Source organism: Carcharhinus amblyrhynchos, chromosome 12 (genome assembly GCF_965287045.1).
Source record: "Carcharhinus amblyrhynchos chromosome 12, sCarAmb.v2.hapA, whole genome shotgun sequence".
NCBI classification, from domain to species: domain Eukaryota; kingdom Metazoa; phylum Chordata; class Chondrichthyes; order Carcharhiniformes; family Carcharhinidae; genus Carcharhinus; species Carcharhinus amblyrhynchos.
This window is the reverse complement of record NC_137335.1, coordinates 52,283,757-52,307,176: the sequence shown is the minus strand read 5'-3', so window position 1 is coordinate 52,307,176 and position 23,420 is coordinate 52,283,757. Positions and strand designations below refer to the sequence as shown.

Sequence of the window (23,420 nt, the reverse complement as noted above, 5' to 3'; positions counted from 1 at the left end):
GTTTCTATTTTGCCAGTATCTTTTGTTTGTGGTGACTGTACAATATTCCAATTGTGACTTAACTAATAAATTGTATAAAATCAACATTATTTCTTTGCTTTCATTATTCAGTGCTCCTGTGTATAAATCACAGAATCTGTTATCGTAACTGTGTTGTCTCCTGACAATAGAAACAACATTAATTCTATCAAAACCGCTCATCATTTTGAACACCTCTATTTAATCTTCCCTTTGCATTCTCTGCTAGTTTCTCCCCAGTTCTGTGCATCGCCAAAATTCTTAATGCTTGATAACTTGAAGATTGTGACGCGATCTGAGCTTTTTATGAAGTACTATGCCATTTTCCATCTGTACTCCCAATTTATTTACCTGCCTTACCCAATTCTCTACTCAACTGTTAATCTGTTTTCTCTGCTTTTAAATTCTGATGTACTGTATTGGCATTTTCACCACTGCCAGTGAGGATGGAGAATTTGGCACCAAGCCAAATTCCCATTCACTGCATAGAATCCCACTGGTGTGAATGGCCAGAGAATCCCACCCAGTATCTCTGATTGTATAATGTCTTCACTTTCTCATGTCCCACTGAGATGAGTTCCCATCCCGACTAGTTTTAATACGCCATTTGCCAGCACTTTACTAAAGTTTTAAAGTTTGGATTTAATGTCACACATAAGCTTACATTAACACTGCAATGAAGTTACTGTGAAAAGCCCCTGATTGCCACACTCCGGTGCCTGTTCGGGTACACTGAGGGAGAATTTAGCATGGCCAATACACCTAACCAGCACATCTTTTGGACTGTGGGAGGAAACAGAGCACCCAGAGGAAACCCATGCAGGCACATGGAAAATATGCAGACTCTGCACAGACAGTAACCCAAGCCAGGAATCGAATCTGAATCCTTGGTGCTGTGAGGCAGCAGTGATAACCACTCTGCCACCATGCCATCCCTCTGAACCCAAAGCCATCATTTCATAAAAAATTGTCAGTTATCATATAATTTGTTGCAATACATGATTGGAAGACAGTGGCCTAATGGTGATGTCTCTGGACTAGTAATCCAGTGGCCCTGGCTCAGGGGACATGGGTTCAAATTCTACTGTGGCAGACGGTGGAAGTAAAATTCAATCAATTAAAAACAAATCTGGAATTGAAAGTTACTTTCAGTAATGGTGACAAAGGGACCATTGTTGATTGGTTAAACACCCATCTGCTTCACTAATATCCCTTATGGAAGGAAACCTACCATCACTACCTGGTCCGGCCTACAATAACATGGTTGTTTCTGAATTGCCCTCTGAAATGGCCCAGCAATCTACTCAATTCAAGGAAATAAAGAGTGTGCAACAAATGCTGCCCTTGCCAGTGAAGTCCACATTACATCAAATAATTTTTAAAAATTGAGTAACCTGGTGAATCCCTCATTAATTCTTTTTCTAATTAACTCTCAGTATAATTCTTGTATGAATATTTCAATTCCCATTATAAACCTTTGTGCTACAAATTCATAAAAATGTTTAAAATATGTTTTTTGTTGCAATTTCAATTGCTACTCATGGGCTGGGGAACAGAATCAAGTTTTCTGGGAAAAAGTTTTTGTTCTGATTAATATTGTTTGTGTTCATATTTACAACAGTGAAGGTGCTAAAACGTTTTAACACCAAATAATAAACTGCAAATGCAGTTTAGTGAATTTTTTTTTGTAAAAGGTGTTAATTTATAACACCAATCGCTTTGAGATTACAGAGTGGTGGATCAATGCAACGTCAGCTTTGCAGTCTTTTGCACCCATCACAAATTGGGTGATGGGTGGAAAAAGAAATATGAAGCTCAAGTAGCATTTACCTACCACTCTACAATGCATGAGCGATTGGATTGCTCACACCAAGATCTTGGGGAGAGATTTTCAGTGGTTCAGTCTTGCACCAGGATCTAAATGCAGATGTTTTGGTTGGCTGTCCGTTGAACGGATTAAAATCCTGCAAACATCAGTTCCTGGAAGCACCCGCTCCTAGATAAATGAAGAAATGTTAATACCTTTCCACAACATAGAATCACACCATAGAATCTCTACAGTGCAAAAGGAGGGCGTTTGATCCATCAATTCTCCAATCAAAATCCCACCCAGGCCCTTTTCCCGTAACCTCACATATTTATCCTGCTAATCCCCCTGGCACTCGGGTGAATTTAGCAAGGCCAATTCGCCTAACCCGCACACCTTTGGATAAGATTCAACTCAAGTTAGTGAGAGTGTTACACAGTAATAAAATAATATACACATAAAGTACTCATGATTTTATCTTAGGTACAAATTCTTAAATATTGAGATTATGGGAATTTGCACCAGAGCCACCTCAACTTCATCAATCCTCAAAGGTTTACAGCTTACTCATTTCCTTGGGCACTCCAAAGTAAATTGCATTGCAGTATTCTTCGCATCAAAGCATCAGTCCTAAATAAAAAGGTCCTTGCAGTTAATTCTAATTTTAGATACGCATCTGTAATGCTGGGATTGTTGAGTTATTTCCAAAAGAAAGAAAAACTGATGCAAAGTATTTAGCCCCATCAACCATACTTTTACCTTCACAAATAACCCGTCCTTGCAACAGACCCCTGATTGTTCTAGAAGATAGCTGAAAAATTAATATTGCATTATTACTGCAATTATCCACTCTTCTTTCTTCTAACACTGTTTTAGGTTTGAGAAAACTAGTTTTAACTATCCTGATCAGCACGGACAAGTAAACTTCTATACGTTGTAAAATACATTTTTCAAAGTTAGCTTCGTTTATGACATTGACATTTGGCCATTAGAGGCCATGGGGCAGCACAGTGGCATAATGGTTAGCACTGCTGCCTCACAGCTGCAGAGACCCTGGTTCGATTCCCTGCTTGGATCATTGTCTGTGTGGAGTTTGCACGTTCTCCCCCTGTCTGTATGGGTTTCCTCTGGGTGCTCGGGTTTCCTCCCACAATCCAAAAGTGTGTGGGTTTGGCATGTTAATTGTCCCTTAGTGTCCTGGGATGCATAGGTTAGCGGAGTAGTGGGGTAAAATATGTGGGGTTATGGGAATAGGGCCTGGGTGAGATTGCTGTTGGTGCAGACTTGATGGGCTGAATGGCCATCTTCTGCACTACTGGGCATATATGGTTCTATGGTAAAGCTTTACCTAAACTTAAGCACTCGTGTTCTCTCCCGAGGAATGCACAAGACTTCCTTATTTGTTAACATTTGTTAAAAAATAATCAAATTTTCTTTTATATTACAGTTTTTATTTTGCAACTGCATAAGCTAATATATCAATATCAAAATCCATCCAGTAAGTGAAAAATTAATCCTCTTGAAATTAAGGGCCAACATTGAATTATCAAATGGTAACATCCAGTCCACAATTGCATATTCAAGATCATATATAACTCAGCCAAGCAGCAACATTGAGAGCATTAGGTTAGTGCAGACCAGCGCAACGTAGACCATGTTTATTTTTCCTCCTACTTTTTCCTTTGCTCTATCTTAGTATGTTTATCCCAATCAGAGATCTCGTCTAGAACAGACTGATGTGTGACCACTTTCCCTGATACACCTCCATCAGCGGCACAGTAGCACAGTGGTTAGCACTGCTGCTTCACAGCTCCAGGGACCTAGGTTCGATTCCCATCTCGGGTCACTGTCTGTGTGGAGTTTGCACATGTCTCCTCGTGTCTGTGTGGGTTTCCTCCCACAGTCCGAAGATGTGCGGGTTAGGTTGATTGGCCATGCTAAAATTGCCCCTTAGTGTCCTGGGATGCATAGGTTAGAGGGATTAGCGGATAAATGTGTAGGGATATGGGGGTAGGGCCTGGGTGGGATTGTGGTCAGTGCAGACTCGATGGGCTGAAGGGCGTCTTTCTGCACTGTAGGATTCTATGATTCTACCTTGGAGTTGGTTGGCACTTGTGGCAGTTAGGCTGACGGTGAAGCATGCTGGAATAAATACTTACGTATGCATCAGGAAGTTCACAATATTAACCTTAGCTGATCGATTGGGTTTGGCTTTCGTGGGTACAGAACAACCATCACCGATGAAAACCTGCCGATTAGCCGAGGACAGATTTTCCTTAAAATACATAATGCCTACTGATGCCTGACATCATGACAGCAAAAATATATAGTTTTAATGAAAAATGAATCCAATTAAAGGATTTTAAAATGAAATCACTAAGAACTGCTAGAAATTCAATATTGAACATACATGAAATTTATCAGATTTAGTTGATAAATATATCCCTCAGAGTAATTTTGTCTTATTGGGATTGACGCCGTTAATTTAGGTTACCGGTGTGCCTTCTCTGTCTTTGACTTGAGCCTCGTCTTGTTGGTTTCATATATATTTCAGTAAAATAACCAGATTTGCATTGAACCGTTTTTAAGTTTAAATGCTCATGCATGTTTCATTAACCAACTGGTTTTGGTGACAGCTGGAATTTAGACTGTTTTTCCTTTCCACTTATAGAGCCTGAAGGCATGCTACCTCCAGAGGTCAATGTGATCAATAGTACAGCTGTTCGTGTCATCTGGACATCACCATCAAAACCAAATGGTCTTGTCACTGAATATTCTATTTACGTGAATAAAAAGCAACATAATACAGGCATGAATTTACCTGGGTCTAACATATTGACAGACCTACTTCCATTTACTGTATATGAGATGCAGGTAAGGAGTGAACTATATATTTTGCATTATATAGTTAGTTATCATGTAATACTGTGTTTCCCATCTATTTCCTTCTATTTTGGTATATTATACCCTTAGTGTCCCGGGATGTTAGGTTAGCCGGATTAGCAGAGTAAATATATAGGATTTTAGGGATAGAGCCTGCATGGGATTGTTGTCAGTGCAGACTTGATGGGCTGAATGGCTTCCTTCTGCACTGTAGAGTTTCTGTGTTTCTATGACAGTTAAACCGTGCATTTTGCTTTGATATAAAGCACTTTTAATTTTGGGTCAATTTTCATTATGTAGTGTAACTCTAATGTAAAGTCATCATTATCAGACTTGGACAGGGAAAGTCAGACTGCCACCAGGTAGGAATCTGACATCAGTTTGACTCTGCCCCCCTCCCTACCATGGGCAGCAGGGGGTGCAAACAATGGGAAATCCCATTGACAGCAGCGGGACCATCAGGTCCTGCCATTGGCCAATGGCAGACCACTTACGCCACTGTGAAACATGCAATGGGAGTTGGGGGGGGAGGCACAGAGGATGGAAAATACTACCCATGATTTCACAAAAGTTGTAAAGTGGTGTAGTAGATTACCTGGAAATATTTAAGACTTCAAGATGTTTGCCAGTAGATCAGTGACCCAATAATGGATTTAATTTTCCTTGAATAGAAAGCAAGCAGGAGCCACCAGGATAAGTAAAACTTTCTCTGTAGATCAACTAGATAACCCTAAGCATCAATCCTCTGTAGGATAACTAGATTTTCATTTGTCAGTACTTATTTTTGTTACTGTTTTTCATTATATTGCTTTTAGAATCTTTACAGAAGTGTAACATACCAAGTAAATAGTTCAACTTGTCTCACTTTATTGAACTTGCTGTGTTCAGTTCAAACACTTGACTCAATGGCTATCAATTCTGGTACAAATAATGATGAATAATTATTCCTGACACAAATTCTTTTCTTTTTATACTCGGAAAAAATTCAGAAACACAATCCAATTAAATTCACAAATACAAAACAGTCACATTTAGAGAATGTATTTGAGGTGTTTTTTGATGTTAATAATTAGTAGTAATTTCATTTTTCTCCCCAGTTTATTTTCCAAGCATAAGAATGTCCCTTGAGACTTGGCTCAGTTGGTAACACACTTTTGATTTATAATTCTGGGGGTTCCAATCCATACTTCAGGATTTGAACATGGACTTCTGGCTGACACTTCAGTGTAATAGTGGGAAATCATAGAATCCCTATAGTGCAGAAGGAGGCCATTTGACCAATCAAGCCTGCACTGACAACAATCCTAGCCAGGACCTATCCCCATAACCCTACGTATTTACCCTGCCAATCCCCTTGATACTATGGGTCAATTTAGTATGGCCAATCAACCTAATTTGCACAGATTTGAAGTATGGGAGGAAACCGGAGCTCCCAGAGGAAACCCACACAGACACGAGGCAGATGTACAAACTCCACACAGACACTTGAGGTCAGAATTGAACCCAGGTCCCTGGCGCTGTGAGGTGACAGAGCTAACCACTGTGCCATTCTGGTGTATAGTCTGAATCCTACTTGTTCAAATGGATATAAAATATCCCATGGCACTGTTCAGAGAACAGAAGAATACTGGGCATCCATGTTAAATTTTGAACTCTGATCTATCAACACCTTTTTTCACTGTTTCGCCATCGCAGCCTTTTGCTTATCCCATGCCTTTAAATATATTGCAGCTCAGGGGAAAGACTAAATCTATCCAGCTGTGTAAAATTCCACATCCCATCAGCCAATCATAAAGTAGTATTTGGGGCATCAGCAGAGCAGTCGGTAACCAGTAGAGAGAGAGCGGCCCCAGCTTCCTGGCTGAAGTTGCAGGTGTTGAACTATGCAGCAGTGAGCAATCCCAAATGAATAATAGCAGAGGAAATCTACAAATCACCGACGGATATAAAACTCTGGTGATTATTATGAATGACTGCTATCTGTTATGTACTATTTTATATTTCCCAGTCATTTTTTTCTTGAAAAGGCAGTTTTTCATGTTTAATCATGAATCATCCATGACTCAAAGAAAGTAGAAAGAAAAAGACATATATGAATTTCCCTAGTTATATATCAACTGTAGGAATGTATAATTTGCACATTTTCCACTTGCTTCTGAACATGAGAATAAGATGCATGCCTGTTTAGTTTGATTTAATGCAAATGCATTTAAATTTTATTCTGGAACTTTTGAAAAGGTAATGTATTTTTTTGTGATCTTTTTTACACAAGGTTGAGGTTTGCACAGTGCATGCCTGCACTAAAAGCAACAGTACCAAAGCCACCACTCTAGAGGATAAACCAGATGATCTAGCTCCACCAAATATACATGTTATCAACTCAAGGTAGTAACACCTCTTGTATTCTATAAATAATTGATTTAGCAAAAACTTAAATTTTAATTGCAGAATTTTTTAACAGAAAATGAAGTGTTGGTTGTCAGAATGTAACCAGTGACAACTTTGTACTGAATGTAATGTGACCAATGGTAACAAGGTGTAAGGGTCAGCTGACCAAGTAAACCATAGAACCAATTACAGAATGATGTAATAGTCAGCTGACCGACTGATTTACTATAAATAGGAACCTGAATAGAATTGTGTGGTGATTGGATTGGCCCAGGGTGAAGTCCCCCAGGTTTGGAGTAATGATGTTTCTTTATTAAACTTTTTCCTTGGTTTATAAATTGGAGGACTTTTTTTATTGTTTGCATTTGAAAAGTTACTTTTGATGAAACATTGGCTCCCCAGCTGTTTCTGCTGTTACCAAATGTGGGGACACGGAGTCCCAAATGACAGATTGTGTAAAAATGGAAAGGGACTAACACAATAATGTGTGTTCTAAACTCAGAGATTGCCACACTTTTTAGAAAATGCTTCAAATGTGTTTTGTAATGACGGTAAGAAAATAGACACACCAAATTCAAAAATTAGAGAAGAGCCCGGCAGTATTTACCAGTCCTGATCTGACATTCTCGTCTTTCTACTTTATTTGTCTTTGATTCAGTTCATTTGTCCCTGTAAGTGCACTGGGACATCTTACTATATTAAAAGCAATGCAAGTTGTTGTAGATACTAGTGTTATGTCAGATGCACTGCAACGTTTCAAAAAGGTGGCTCACCACCACCTGCTCAAGGGCAGTTGGAGATGGGTAACAAATAGTGACCTTTCCAGCAACACTCAAATTCCATGAAAAACATTTGAAAAACCTCCTGAATAGTTAGCCATTGTAACTTGCGGGCAGTGGAGATGATGTCCAAGCTCTGGATCATTTTAATGGTTGGGCGCAATGACATGGATATGTCAAGCTGTCCTCCAAAGATGGACACAGGCAGTAACCTGTGCTGTGGTTTCCTCCCACAGTCCAAACATGTGCAGATTAGATTGATTGACCATCCTAAAAATTGGCCTCAGTGTCCTGAGATGTGAAGGTGAAAGGGATTAGTGGGTAAATATGTGGAATTGTGGGAGTGGGGCCTGGGGGTGGTGGTGGTGCCAACATTTCATTACAACTGATTCTCCTGGCCCCACTGGAATCACTTCCACACTACCCAGTCAGAGCGTATCCTTTATTGATAAATTGATTGTGTGGAAAAATGCGTGGCAGATGCAGTATAATGTGGATAAATGTGAGGTTATCCGCTTTGGTAGCACAAACGTAAAGGCAGATTATTATCTCAATGGCTATAGAGGGTGGGATTTTACAGTCTTGCTCATCCTGAAACTGTAAAATCCTGCTCAAGATCAATGGACCTTTCCATTGTCTGCCCCTCACCCGCCCTGATTCCCATGGTGGACGGACTGGTAAAACTCCAACCTGGGAGAGGAGAATGAGCAATGAGACCTGAGTGTTTTTGTACACGAGTCACTGAATGTAAGCATGTAGGTACAGCAGGCAGTGAACAAGGCAAATTACATTTTGGCCTTCATAGCAAAAGGATTAGAAGGCAGGACAGAGAAGTCTAGCTGCAGTTATGCAGAACCTTCTAAGACTTATTGTGCGCAGTTTTGGTCTCCTTATCTGAAGAAGGGTATTATTGCTATGTAGGGAATGCAGTGAAAGTTTACCAGACTTATTCCTGGGATGACAGGACTGATGTCTGAAGAGATATTGAGGCGGTTAGGGCTACATTTGTCGGAGTTTGGAAGAATGAGAGGGGATCTCATAGAAACCTACAAAATTCTAACAGGACTAGACAAGCTAGATGCAGGAAGGCAGAGCAATCCAAAACCAGGGGTCACAGTCTAAGGGTACAAGAGGAACCATTTAGGACTGAGATGAAGAGAAACTTCTTCACCCAGAGAGGATATAGCCTGTGGAATTCTCTACCACAGAAAGCAGTTGAGGCCAAAACATTGTGTTTTTGAGGAGGAGTTAGGTATAGCTCTTGGGCTAAAGGGATAAAAGGATATGGGGAGAAAACGGGAAGAGGTTACTGAGTTAGATGATCAAATGGCCTCCCCGTACTCCTATTTCGTATGTTTCTATTGGCTACCATATTTAACTAATCAAAGCATTCATAGCACATGACCAGTAAGCTCTTAAAATAGCTTCTATGTTCCAGGGTGCATTATTAGACTTTGATTTACTTATATTCATTACACTTGAATGGATTCCTCTATTGGGCCAGGAAATAATAGCATTAAAATGGCTATGAGTTGGTATAAGAACGATAAGCAGGAGTAGGCCATCTGGCCTCTCATGCCTGCTTTGCCATTCAATAAGATCAATACTGATCTTTTTGTGGACTCAGCTCCACTTACCCGCCAGCTCACTGCAACCCTTAATTCTATTACTGTTCGAAGATTTATCTTTCCTTGCCTTAAGAACATTCAATGAGGTAGCCTCAACTGCTTCACTGGGCAGGGAATTCCACAGATTCACAACCCTTTCTGTGAAGGAGCTCCTCCTCAGCTCAGTACTAAGTTTATCATATGTAAGTATAAGTTTACCATTTCAACTTCTTTTCCACTCTGTTTTGACCAAATGGGAGTAGTTAAAATTCACCCTTAGAATGCTGAGTCACTGCGAGATTTACCGATAATTTTCACAAGTGGCGCTATTATTTTTGTTCAACTTATTCTTTATACCATTCTGCGACCCTTGTAGAATTGTAATCTCTGTCTCACTAGTGCACTGTATTAACCAATTAAATTAGTATTAACAAAATATCACCTTTCACACAAGGTGGGAACAAAAATAACTTTAGTTTCAAAACAGTTTTGCTAAAAATAAATATGGGTGCTTGAAAGAATAATAAAACATCTGGTCAGAGTCTGATTGAAGTATTGGCAAAATCTTAAACTGCCTGAACAGATTGCTTGTCTGTTTTATTGTTTCCTTGTGTCCAACTTTCGGGCCTCATGAGCCATGTCCCATTCTCTTCCTTCCAGCCTTCTACCAAAAGCCATTCTCATGCCATTCACAAGTGTACACCAGACTTACACCAACTTTCACTCTCCACTCGGTCTCTGACCTTTGCTTAGACATGTCTGTTCATTCTCTCTCTCGCTCCCTCTGACAAAACCAATTGGCTTTGGCAATTCAATCTGAACATGTTCAGTCTTATCCTATTCTAAAGATAACAAATGACAAAGTGCAGATTAAGTTAGGAGGATAGACTTCACTTTATCTCTATTAAACTTTAAATACACTCACTGTCTTTCCATTAAACCACAAGTCTGTTAATTATGGATGTTAATCAATAATTTACAACAAAATACAATTTCAGATGTTACCTTTTTCAAATTACACTATATTAAGAGTGGTACAGCAGAACGTTTTAAGTTTGGTTGCAAATGTTTAATATTATATACACTTTTCATACAATGAAGACTAGATACTGAGCAAACTTCTTTATTCTTGCCAGTTAAACAGACATAGAACAGACACTAGTAGGAACGTTAAATACATTTTTATTCCTTCAGAATAAAACAATCTCTTTAAAAATATTCACTTTTATCAGCTTTTTCTTATCTAAACTGCAATTTAAAAAAAACACATCAATACTGTAATACTTAACAGATCAAAAATTAAATTTAAAACAACCTAGCCGAATTATTTGATCACAATGCCCCGAGAGCCACTATAATCTTATTAGCACTTAAAGGGCTGGAGATTTGACTATTTTGTTTGACAATTTTATTCCCCACAATCTATTGTGTTAACTAGACAGGTTGATAGTTGGAAATGGACACACGCACTTCATTCTTAACTACTTTCTTCTCATGTGTTTATTAATATTGTAATTACTTCCTGATCTATTTATGACTTAATCTTAGCTTAGTGAGGAGAAGTCATGCCTCTTGATGCCAGAGCCGGTCAGTATCAGAAGACTGATCAAAGAAAGATACTTCCGATCTCTTTACAAGCATTTATTACTAAACTGCACAATGGAATTTTGATTTGATTTATTATTGTCACATGTATTAACATACAGTGAAAAGTATTGTTTCTTGCGCACTATACAGACAAAATATTCTGTTCATAGAGAAGGAAGTGAGAGAGTGCAGAACATAGTTTTACAGTCATGGGTAGGATGTAGAGAAAATCAACTTAATGCAAGATTGGTCCATTCAAAAGTCTGATGGCAGCAGGGAAGAAGCTGTTCTTGAGTTAGTTGGTACGTGACCTCAAAGTTTTGTTTCTTTTTCCTGACTGAAGAAGGTGGAAGAGAGAATGCCTGGGGTGCGTGGAGTTCTTAATTATGCTGGCTGCTTTGCCGAGGCAGTAGGAAGTGAAGACAGAGTCAGTGGATGGAAGGCTGGTTTGTGTGATGGACTGGGCTTTCTTCATGACCTTTTGTAGTTTCTTTCAGTCTTGGGCAGAGCAGGAGTCATACCAAGCTGTGATACAACCAGAAAGAATGCTTTCTATTGTGCCCCTGTAAAAGTTGGTGAGACTAAAAATTGTTTCCCAATATGAAAGGGCGTCTGATTTTTGATTCACCCTTTGTCACCAAATTATGTGCAATTATAACCATTCTCAATGACTTGAATTCTCCCATCCTGCCTGGGAATTGTAGTGGGCAGGGGGCAGACCATGCAAAGGTCTATTGACTTTGGGTAGGATTCTCTGGTTTTGAGGCAAGCGCGGCCAAAGAATCCCGCTCAAGGAGTGTAAATTCAAGGAAGAAGAGTGCACCCTGAGTTTCTATTTTGCCCCTGAACTGTACTGGAAGCTCTTTGTAAATGGGTGATGTTTTGCTGCTGAGCAAATGGACAAAGGAAGTCATAGAGGACTAACAAATATGTATAAATTTATATGGGGCAAGAGCTGGACATTGCAAAGTGTTCATACCAAAGTAAATCTATGTATTTTTAAAACAGCCACAGCCTACTGTTCCAAAACTAAACAAGCCAACTTGTATAATATTGTGACTGTTACGAACCACGTAGATGTTAAATATGAGGGTATCCCAAAACCCAGAGGGTAATTTGGAAAACCGGTTCATAGTGGTCTATGTGGTCTTTTTTTGGTATCGTGTGAGGAACAATGTATAGCCCTGTGAGGAAACAGTTCAGTCATTGTGTGAACAATTAATACAGAATATTTATTAATTTAAAAGAGAAAAACAAAAACACACATGACAAGAAGGACTATAATACTGTACAACACTTAAGGAAACTGATTGCTATGCACACTTATTTTTACATGAAACTACCCCAAAACCCCTTAAGTTTTACCTGAACTCTGAGACATGCCTTTTCCTAAACAACATCCAATATTAAGTAACCCTGGAAATTAAATCCATCAAATAATTGCACAAGGAAGTCAAGGTGACCATCTCTGAAAAATAGTCTTCTGATTCAGTGAATTTGGAAAATGGCTGCTTCTCTCATGTAACTGTAACTTGCTGCAGTTCCGATGGTAGTTGTCTCTCTCCCTTTTCTTTGTGTTCCCCTCACTGGTTCCTCTACAGTTATACTACTTTGGTCCCTTTGATTATATCGCCTTGTGGAGTTAGCTTTTGGCAGGTCCGTATCACTTTCCTTATCTCTCCACTTTGAAGTTACCACTTCTATAGCCCCATTGTTTTCTCTAGTCACTTATGTAAAATATCATTTTCCACTGACAGGCTAATTTGCATTTCATCACTTCTCCAGCTGTCTGCCTCTAATCGACTCCCTGCTTTGACTTTATTTTCTTAATCTTAATTTTCCCCAATTCTTGACATGAGAGGATGGCATAGTGGCAAAATGGTTAGCATTGCTGCCTCACAGTACCAGGGACCCAGGTTCAGTTCTGGCCTCGGGCCACTGTCTGTGTGGAGTTTGCATATTCTCCCTGTGTCTGCGTGGGTTTCCTTTGGGTATCCCGATTTCCTCCCACACTGCAAAGATGTGTGGTTTAGGTGGATTGGCCATGGTAGATTGATCCTACTGTCAAGGGATTAGCAAGGTAAATGTGTAGGGTTGTGGGAATAGGGCCTGGGTGGGATTGTGGTCGATACAGACACAATGGGCGAAATGGCTTCCTTCTATACTATAGGGATTCTATGACTCACTGGGAGAAATGTCCCCTGTCATGTTTGGAAGAACATTTGTGCACACGCATGGAGTTATTGCTTGAAATTGATGTTATGTTATGCCTCCCTTTTTATGGCTTCTATGGGGTAAGATTGAAGTGAATGGGGAACCTCGTTGAATCTGTCAGCTAAGAAATCAAGTCAGTAACATATGATGCTAATTAAGAATTTTTAAACCATCAATTCTGGATTTCCCAGCTTGTGCACTGTTTCACAACCCATCAGTAATTTGCCAGAGATAATAAGGCGATTGCAGAGTGGGAAGAACTTATCCAGTGAAACTGACCAGACTGGGCAGGCTTTGTTCATTGAAAATGAAGGGCTGCAGCCAAGGTCAGATGAGAGATTGCTGTTCATAGCACCTCTTCATTGAGGGAGTACAATCATTATTTGGCAAGTGATTTTCAAATTTCTGGAAGGCTGTTTCTGAGGCTTGGGAGTAGCTGCATCTTGAACCATTAGTGGGAAGCAAGAACGGAAGTAAAACCACCACTATCATCACTAGTACCAGCAAGAGCAGCATAAGCAGCAGTACCAGCTTCCTCCTCCTCTGCTAGATCGGTCTCCATCAGGCAATGGGGGTAGGGCTTGCCTCAAGCCAAGCTGTGTGCTCTGTTCTCCTGCAAAGGAAGAAAGCAGAAAGATGGTTCTCATACAGGCTTTTATGGAGAGGAGGGAGATACATCATTTGTGAAGGGTGACTTTGAAGCAAGGATATGAGAGGGCAATAGGCTGAGGGCAAGTGTATGTTGTTCGGATAGAGATGTGAGTTGCCTGGAGAAAAAGGAACAAGTAGAACTGTAAGGCGTGTAGATCTGAGAAATGCTGTGCAAGAGAACGCTGTGAAAGCCAGAGTGTGGTGCATGGCATCTGAAAATGCTGCGCAACTCACCTTTCTTACCCTTCTGGTTCACTGCCTCCCAGTTGGAGAGACCACATTCTTACCGTTCATTTCCCCAGCCACTTGTACCCACTCCTGCTTGTTTGTAGAAGATGGCCTCTTCCTCCTGTCCTTGGGTGAGCTAACCACACTGCAAGGCCTCTGATCCTGCAGCAGGTTCTCAAAGAAGGCCCCCAGGTCTGTGCAGGTCTGCTCTCCACTCCTGTGGTTCCTGCAATCTCTAGAATACAAGTGTTGCTGAGCCAGTGTAACCCACATCATGGTCTCTTGAATGGGCACCCACAAAATGGATCCATTATCCCACATATTCCCTCTGGTTGAGAACCCTTAAATAAGATGATAATGTTTTGGCTCTGGGATAGAGCTTTGGTAAAGCCTGTTTCTTCACCATTCAGATTCCTGACCTGCAAATAGTCCTTTGGTCCATTGTCTTTCAAATGGAAACAGTGACCAGGATCTTCCCGTTCTCCCTTCCTGGCAGGTTTCCTGGTGGCGGACGCAGCCCGCCATTGGCGGGTGGACTCCCCACTGCTGTGACTGGTGAGCCATGGAAAACACCATTGTCTCTGGCAGGATCAGGGGATCCCACATTCCCATGACTATAACTATTTATTTGTGGGGTTAACATGCGATGGTTTCCATAAACCCAAACCATGAAGGAAGAAGGGAAATAGCCAGTTTTATTCAAAAGCCTTTTAATGAAAAATGCCACCTTCCACTTTCTGAGAACATAGAAAGAGGCAAAGGGTCAGACAGTAGGAATTCAGCCAGCCAGTCTATGAGAAAGCTAGGCCTGGTCAGGAGAAAATGGCTCTTTTCAATGCCAGAATCAATCAAGATCAGAAGATTGATTGGAAAAAGAAAGTCACATACAGTCACTAATAAAGATGGTTTTTCTTATTCTGCAGATTGTAAGTGAACATACAGAGTAATGGATTTGACCAAGTTCTATCTTGATCAATTCTCAAATGTATTAAGCCTTGGATTTATTTTCTCGAATTGATGTGTAATTTGATTTCAACAATCGGCGGGATTTTACGGCTTCGCACGTCCCAAAACCATCAACAAGCCTTTCCATGGTCTGCTTCTCGCCCACTCCGATTCCCATGGCAGATGGAACAATAAAATTCCAGTCAATATGTATGGTTGCTCGCCACCTGTAGGATGACGTAGGATAATAACTTGTATTTGGCCTTGTTGTACTGAAGTGTTTCTGCCTACCGTCAGAAAGATTACACTTTGTATGTTGTATGATAGAAGTGCAAACACTCTACTGATCATGAGTTGCTTGCACTACTGATTGGCTGGTGCCATTGTATTCAAAAGGACATAGAGCCAGATGTGAAGTTTGTAAGGAGGCCCCTGAGCAAGTTGTATGCCTGGAATGGTACTTGATAAGAGGAAACCCGAGGAACACATGATGAGTAGAACAAAGCTCACAAAAAATTGGAGAGAAAAAATAGGGCTTAGTTTTTGCCAATGAAGTGGCCTGGATTTTGCAATCTGTGGTGAAGTTGGAGCACTCATTGCCAACCTCAAAGATAGCCTCACTTTCTTTGACATTGGAATAAGATCTTTAATTCACTTGGCATGCAGCTGCAAGTAGCTTTGTTTATTCCCAGCTTCTAACTGCATAATGTCATCATGCTTCACAGCAGTAATTCACACCCACACAACACGCACACACACTGACATACACACCCACACACATGCATGTTCTCACACCCCAAAACGCATGTACACACACACACACACACACAGACATACACACCCATCCACACGTGTGTACTCACACACACAGACATACACACCCATCCACACCTGTGTACTCACACACACAAAATGCGTACATACACATGTGTGTACATGCACACATGCATGGAGACACGCCCACGCACATGCAACACGAATATTCACATGCACACATACATAAACATATACACGGATGGACACACATACACACATCACACTCAGGCATGCAAGCATGCACACAAATATGCAACACACACACACACACACACACACACACACACACACACACACACACACACACACACACACACACACACACACACACACACACACACACACACTCTCTGCCAACCAGGAAATAAAGAGTTCTAATAAGCAAATCCCTCCTTAAATGTTTGCAGACCCCAAAATAAATACTGAGATGTGTATGTGAGGTTAAGGTAGAAGTTGAAATATTATGAACAAGCCAGAAAAAGATTTTAAAAACCTATTTAAAATATTGAGTAATTAATCAAAACCAAGTCATTTAACAACATTCCACAAATATAAAACTATTCTTTCGGGGTCATATTGGATTTTAGCAGTAGTTATTACACATAATTTCAGTTACATCACATTGAGCTAGACTTAACTTTGTATCAGGTTACTAACAGCGATATTAGCGAGCACACAGGCACGTTCTCAGTAAATGTTTTTCTCTGAGTTCCAGCTTTGGGGTGTTGGATGGAGTGGGGGTGGGGGGCAATGTGGGTGGGGCAGTGGGTGGCATTGCTTGCACAGAGTAGCCTATTGTGGCACATTGAAAGATGCACTGCAATTCCAGGATTTCATTGTTCAGTGTTCATCTACACTGGGGCTAAATCTTGAAGCTGTGATTAGATCCAGAGGGGTAATGGCAGCAAACATTAAAAGTTGGTTATTGTAACCCCCAACCCCTCAGAATCTGGAGTATCATTTCATATTTGGAGCATATTCCTTTTTTTTAGCTTTTCATAATCATCATATTATTATCAGTTCCTAAAGTTTCCTAATAGACCATTAAAGATTGATCAATTGCCCTGACATATCTGGCCATGGCCTACATGTGCCCTGAGTAGTTCATTTATTTGCCATGGTAGATTTGTTAGAGTGGAATTTAATCAATAGCTAATTCATTAATTCTGGACTTTGGGTACAGTGACTGAGTATAAAACCCTACTCATTGCTACAATTTTGACTGAAATATGCCTTCGCTGATCAGTTTAACTGGTCTTGCAATGAATATGAAAATTATTTAATTTTGACGAATGATTCAGTGGAAAATTGATTCAACATAAAATAATGTAATTAAGCAGTGGTTTGATAGTTGAACTGTTACTGCTAGTGAAAATTGATTCATTAGAAATATCCAAATTAAAAAGGATGTGCTGGATCATCATAAAGTAATCAAAGCAAAATCTGTTTAGCTGAGTTGTTGGATAAAGGTGACTCAGTTATCCCAGTCATAGGAAGGTGGACTGGAGTAAAATCGGGTTTCACATACACATAGGCTGGAATTTCATCCTGCTGTCGTATATTCCATGGTAGAGGTGGGAACCTCTAGTATTCCCCATCAGTGAACAAGGTTAGACGTTACACACAGTTACGCAATCCTTGCCTATTTAATTATACATACGCATGGTTCACAATGTCTCTCATGGCATGAAGTCCACGCTAAAGGCCTACTATTTTATCCCAGCACCATATTTAATAGGCATCCAGACAGCCAGTCATTCAGTATGCCAGAACTTCAGGGCACCACAATGACCTTCATTAGGCCTCAAACACGAGCCCCATGCTTCTGCGATGTTTCCCTGGAGACTCTCCACCAGGCCATGAAGAACAGGAGGGACATCCTTTTTCCCAGAGATGGGAAGCGGATGCCCAACTGACTCACCACACTGGCCTAGAAGGAGGTCGCCATGGCGGCCAGTGCCAGAGGGGCGCAGTGCAGGAAATGAATGAATGGTTTAAACCCAGACTGCCAAGGTTAGTGAACCTTCCACTCTCTTTGAACTACCTCGCCACAGCGTTAAGATACTTGACCAGATCTCAAGTTTTTGGTGTGATCTGGTAAGGGACCAGCAATTTTTTGCTTAAAGTCAATGAAGTTTGTGATCCAACATATTTGTAAAGAAAATGTGGAGATTCTATGGGCCCACTAGTAGGGGGGCTGACAATAATTTTAAGTTCCTCTCTGGCTACAGGAAAGGTGCCTGGAGACTGGAGGATAGCCAATATGTTATCACTATTCAAGAAGTGAGGATGGGATAAACCAGAAAACTACAGGCCAATCAGTCCAGCTTCAGTGGTGGGGAAACTATTGAAAACAATTCTGAGAATTAGTCTGCATTTGGAGAGACAGGAATTAATCAAGAACAGTCAGCTTGGTATTGTTAAGGGGAAGTAATGTCTGGCCAACTTGATTGAATTTTTGGAAGAGGTGACCTGGTGTGTAGATAATGGCAATGCATTTAGCGTAGTCTTAGAACATAGGAACTAGGAGCAGAGAAGGCCATTGGGCCCCCTGAGCCTGCTCTGCCATTCAATAAGATCATGGCTGGTCTTTTCATGGACTCATCTCCACTTACCCGTCCGCCTGTCATAACCCTTAAATCCTTTACAGTTCAAAAATTTATCCTTGCCTTAAAACATTTAATGAGGTGGCCTTAACTGCTTCATTGGGCAGGAAATTCCGTAGATTCACTACCCTTTATGTGAAGAGGTTCTTCCTCAACTCAGTCCTAAATCTGCTCCACCTTATTTTGAGGCCATGCCCTTTACTTCTAGTTTTTTGGACTTCAGCAAGGCTTTTGACAAGATCCCACATATAAGAGCCAGCCCATCCAAGGAAATTTGACAAATTGGATTCAGAATTGGCTGAGTGGCAAGAAGCAGAGGTTGATAGTCCAGTTTTTTCAGACTGGAAGATTGTGGCCAGTGGCCCTACAGGGATCGGTGTTGGGGCCCTTGCTGTTTATGGTTTATATAAATGATTTAGACTTAAATGTAGGAGGGTTGATCAGTAAGTTTGTGGATGATAGAAAAATGGGCAGGGTGATAAATAGTGAGGAGTATAGCTTTAGATTACAGGAGTATATAGACAGGCTGGTCAGATGAGCTGATCAGTGGCAAATGGAATTCAGTCTGGATAAGTGTGAGGTGATACACTTGGGCAGGACAAACAAGGCAAGGGAATACATGATGAACAGTAGAACCTTGGGAAGCACCAAGGACCAGAGGGACCTTGATGTGCATGTACAGGGGTCCCTTAAGGTAACAGAGCAGGTGGATGAGGTGGTTAAGAGGTATAGTTGTCAAAGTTTATTAGCCATGGCATAGAATTTAAAAATAGGGAGGTTGTGCTGGAACTATCTAAAACGTTGGTTAGGCCATGGCTAGATAATTGTGTGCAGTTGTAGAATCCACATTATGGGAGGGATAGAATAGTATCATTGCAAAGCAGATTTACCAGGATGTTGTCTGAGCTGGAGAGTTTTAGTTATGAAGAGAGATTAGATAGACTGAGTTTGTTTTTCCCTTGGAGCAGAGGAGACTAAGGGGGGATGTGATTGAGATGGATAACATTGAGAGGCATAGATAGAGTAGACAGGAAGAAACTTTTCCTTTTGGTGGAGGGATCAATGACCACGGGGCATAGATTTAAGGTAAGAGATAGGTGGTTTACAGTGGATGTGAGGAAAAACATTTCCCCCCAGTGGGTGGTGGAAGTCTGGAATTCATTACCTGAAAGGATAGTGGAGGCAGAGACCCTCATAACATTTAAGAAGTAATAGATGTGCACTTGTGATGCCAAGGCATATAAGACTATGGGCCAAGTGTTGGAGATTAGAATACTTGAGTGGTTTGTCTTTCGCTGTTGCAGACTCGATGGGCTGAAGGACCTTTCTCAATGACCCTATGGACCCTATTTTACCATTTTCATATAAAGTGCTGGGCAGACTTGAAACTGGGAGTGTTTCAGATCCGGCTTTTAGACCTGTTCTCAGGCGCCTTCATACACACTCTGGCTGAAAAAATACCAGCGATTCTGAATCACGCTGCAGAAGCCTGTGGGCGGGGCTTAACACACTAGAAATCCTGCAGCTCCCATCAGCGCCTCCAACTGCGCATGCGCAGACAAAAGACGATAGGAAAATGCTCCCCTGCCACATCACTCCTGGGTCAGATAATGCCTCCCCCAGCCTCCACAGACATTGCTCCACACACACAACATTACCGACCCCCTTATCCCCACCACGCCCCCCACTACCCAGGCCAATCATGGCCCCGTGCCACCCTTCCTCCCCCCCACCAATCACATGCAAAGTGGCAGTGGACCCCCCTTCGCCCCCTCCACCGATCACATATAGAGTGGCAGCGGAACCCCTCTGCCCTCCCACACAGATTTGACACACACAGCCATCTAACCCACCTCCCTCCCCACCACCAATCTGACACACACAGCCATCTAACCCACCTCCCCTCCCCTAACAGTCTGATGCACAGAGCCACCTGACCTCCTCCCTCCCTCCCCCCACCCCCCACCGATCTGACGCATAGAGCCATCTGGCGCACCTCCCTCCGCCATCTCCCATCAGAGGACAGAGCTATCTGACCCATCTCCCACCCCCTCCCCCATCTTCCCACACCAATCTGAAGCAAAGAGCTGCCTGAAACTCAAAACTTACCTCCTCAGAAGCTGGAGGGCCTCAATCTGACCTTTGTGGGCCATGTCTGTTTTGTGCTGAATCCAGATGAGCAGACACGGTGGTAAAGAGGGAAGTGCCAGTTAGTTTGGGCCTGTAGCCCATTAAGTCAATTTGAATGCATGCAAATGGGTGCAGTCCCTACAGCAGCCATTTTCAGCCCTTGGTAAAGGGGGAACCGGCGTGAGGTGGGCGCGGATCGCACTACTCGTCTCACACCCAACTTCACCAAGTTTCCGCACCCAAAAATGGGCGCAACTTGATGGTAAAATCGGGCCCTGTGTTGAAAGAAATCATATCCTGGAATTCCATGTACTCTTTGTAATCTGGCAGAGTGTTCATGCCATAGGTTCCTCCTTAGAGCTTGTGTGCGCTCCTGTGTGCTAAACATATTTCTGACTTTCCAACTACGCATGTGATAAGCTCATCAATAAATGTAAGAACTTTGCCACTTCAGTGTTCTGAAGCTATGTTCCTTCCAACAACGTAATGGTCCTGGCACTCATACTTACTTCCTCAAGAGCATTATTTTTCCATTGTTTGTTTCATGGCCACAAGGCTCTGTTCACAATGTAAGGGTGCAGTGCTGTGTCCTCTTGCCTGAAGTTGTGCTGAGCTCAGTGATACTAACTGCAAATAGAGATATATATTTCACTCAGTGGAGTCTCTGAGCAAACTTATATGGTAATTTAATACAACGTCAAGAGAAGCAATTGCATAGGAGTAAGAATGTAGTGAAACTGACATGTAATCTTTATTATCAAGTAACTTTGAGGGTTTCATGATGTCTCAGCCTGTAGGCAGTTTACCAGGAACAGTCATAGTGGCAGACACCCTTTGCTCAAGAAGCATTGTAATGTTTGGCAGGCAACTGTGAGAACATCACCATCCTCAGGAGGTCCGTGGAAAGGTGATGATAAATGTAGACCTGCATCCCTAACTGGGAGTGTCAGGTGTCAATGTGACTGAGAAGGTGGTGACATGAAGGATTGAGTCATGTCTTAATGAATCTCTAGACGCCAGCAGACTGACATTTCAGTGTGATCCTCAAGATGACATAGGGAATGCTACCCATTGCTGGTGATAGATCTCCTGAAGAAAGCTCTATTGTATTGAAGACATGCAGTTACAAACCCAATGAGGAAAGTTGCACAGCTGCTTGCTGCCTCTTATAGGCTACCATAGCGACTGGGATTTGTGAGATACGCTGGAAGGGGTGGCACCTTCAGCTGCCTGATTCTGGGACAAATTGCTTCAGTTAGGACCCATTTCTGGAAAGACATCACCTTCCAAGCTCTCTCTATTCTTCATTAGGGTCAGTACAATATGAGCCTTGTGCGTAAGTATTTGCACTCAGAGTGAAGCAGATAGTTGAAATGAGAGGGACAGCAGATCATTCTGAGATGTTACACTGAAAGATTGGTAGAAAGCTGCAGCCATTCAAAGCTATGAAATAAATGAACAGCCATACAATCTAAATTTACAATCTAAACTTATAATTTGGATAATTCGGAAATCAAATTATGCCGATAATCAGATTATCTTTATTAAAGCTTGTCTTAAAGTCCCACTAAATTTCTTGTTTTATTCTTTAAAATATTTGTATAATCTTTAGACCCATGCTTAAATGTACCTGCAAGACATATTTCATATTCCTCCAAATGAAAGAAATGTTAAATTCACCCCAATTTACCTGAGAATCTCAGCATATGTGTAATACATTTTGACGTTTTCCAGATAATTTTTTGTGTTGCAGTCATTCCAGAATAATCCGTTATTCTACGACACGTAACAGCCAACATGTTTGAAGTATCATAGTCAAGAACAGGCATTGGAAGTAATTTTTTGAATAGAATGCAAAAACCTTAATGCATCTTGGCCGTCCGTTGGTTAAGCAAAACTCATCCGTGCAGGTTCAACTATATTGGGAATCAATTATCACTTGAGAACACAACCCCATTCTGGCGTAAGCAGATTCTATGAAGTTGTGGTTTATTTCTCCCAAAAGCCACTGTTGGAATTATTTACTCATTCTACTAAAAAGTATAGCAGAAATAGGATAAATGACTTGTCAGCAGTAGTTTACTGAAAAATAAGTCACATGTGGCATTGTGATTATGTAACACTCTTGCCCTTTGATCTTGTGGGTTATAGAGTTTGTATCGATAGTTACTTTCCATTGTGCTCCATGTTTTAGGATTATTTTGATGATTTCTAACTAATCAAAAGTTTTTTTCTTACTGTTGTGGCCCAAGTCTTCAGCTAATTCTTTGCATATGCAACCAGAAGTCAGCAATAATTGAATACACTACTGGCTTTAATCTCATCACTGTACCAGCATAATGCCAACTTTCCTATTTATGATCTCTGTTTCAGCCATAACTTAAGCAAAAGGACATCCAACAGTCTTGAAAAGCCATCAGCAACAATTCTCTTCCCTGTTATAGTTTCTACTTTTTCATGTTTTATGCCAATAATGCCGTCCTGTTGCCAGGATTTCACACTGAGATCTGTTTTTTTTTCCTACCTCTCTCTCACATCAGCCCTGGCTCAGTTGGTAACCCTCTCACCTCTGAAATAAAAGTTGTGGGGTTAAGCCCCACTTGAGTACTAAGCAGTCCAGAAGGAGTGCAGCTGTCATAGGTACCATCCTTTGGATGAGATGCCTTGTCTACTTTCTCCGGCAAATTAGAAGATCCCTTGATGTTATTTGAAAATAAGAACAGGGTATGCTGAATAATATTTATCCTTAAACTAGCTTCAA

General features: G+C 41.2%; 1 protein-coding gene across 3 annotated transcripts in view; it reads left to right on the top strand.

The window, feature by feature from the left end:
• ush2a (Usher syndrome 2A (autosomal recessive, mild)) overlaps nt 1–23,420 on the top strand; it is an 815,153-nt gene that overhangs the window by 586,394 nt on the left and 205,339 nt on the right. For all 3 annotated transcript variants that reach the window (XM_080200528.1, XM_080200527.1, XM_080200526.1), the window contains 2 exons: nt 4,497–4,699; nt 6,981–7,093. In XM_080200528.1, the coding sequence (XP_080056654.1) occupies nt 4,497–4,699; nt 6,981–7,093 (316 nt within the window). The remainder of the gene's footprint in view (nt 1–4,496; nt 4,700–6,980; nt 7,094–23,420) is intronic.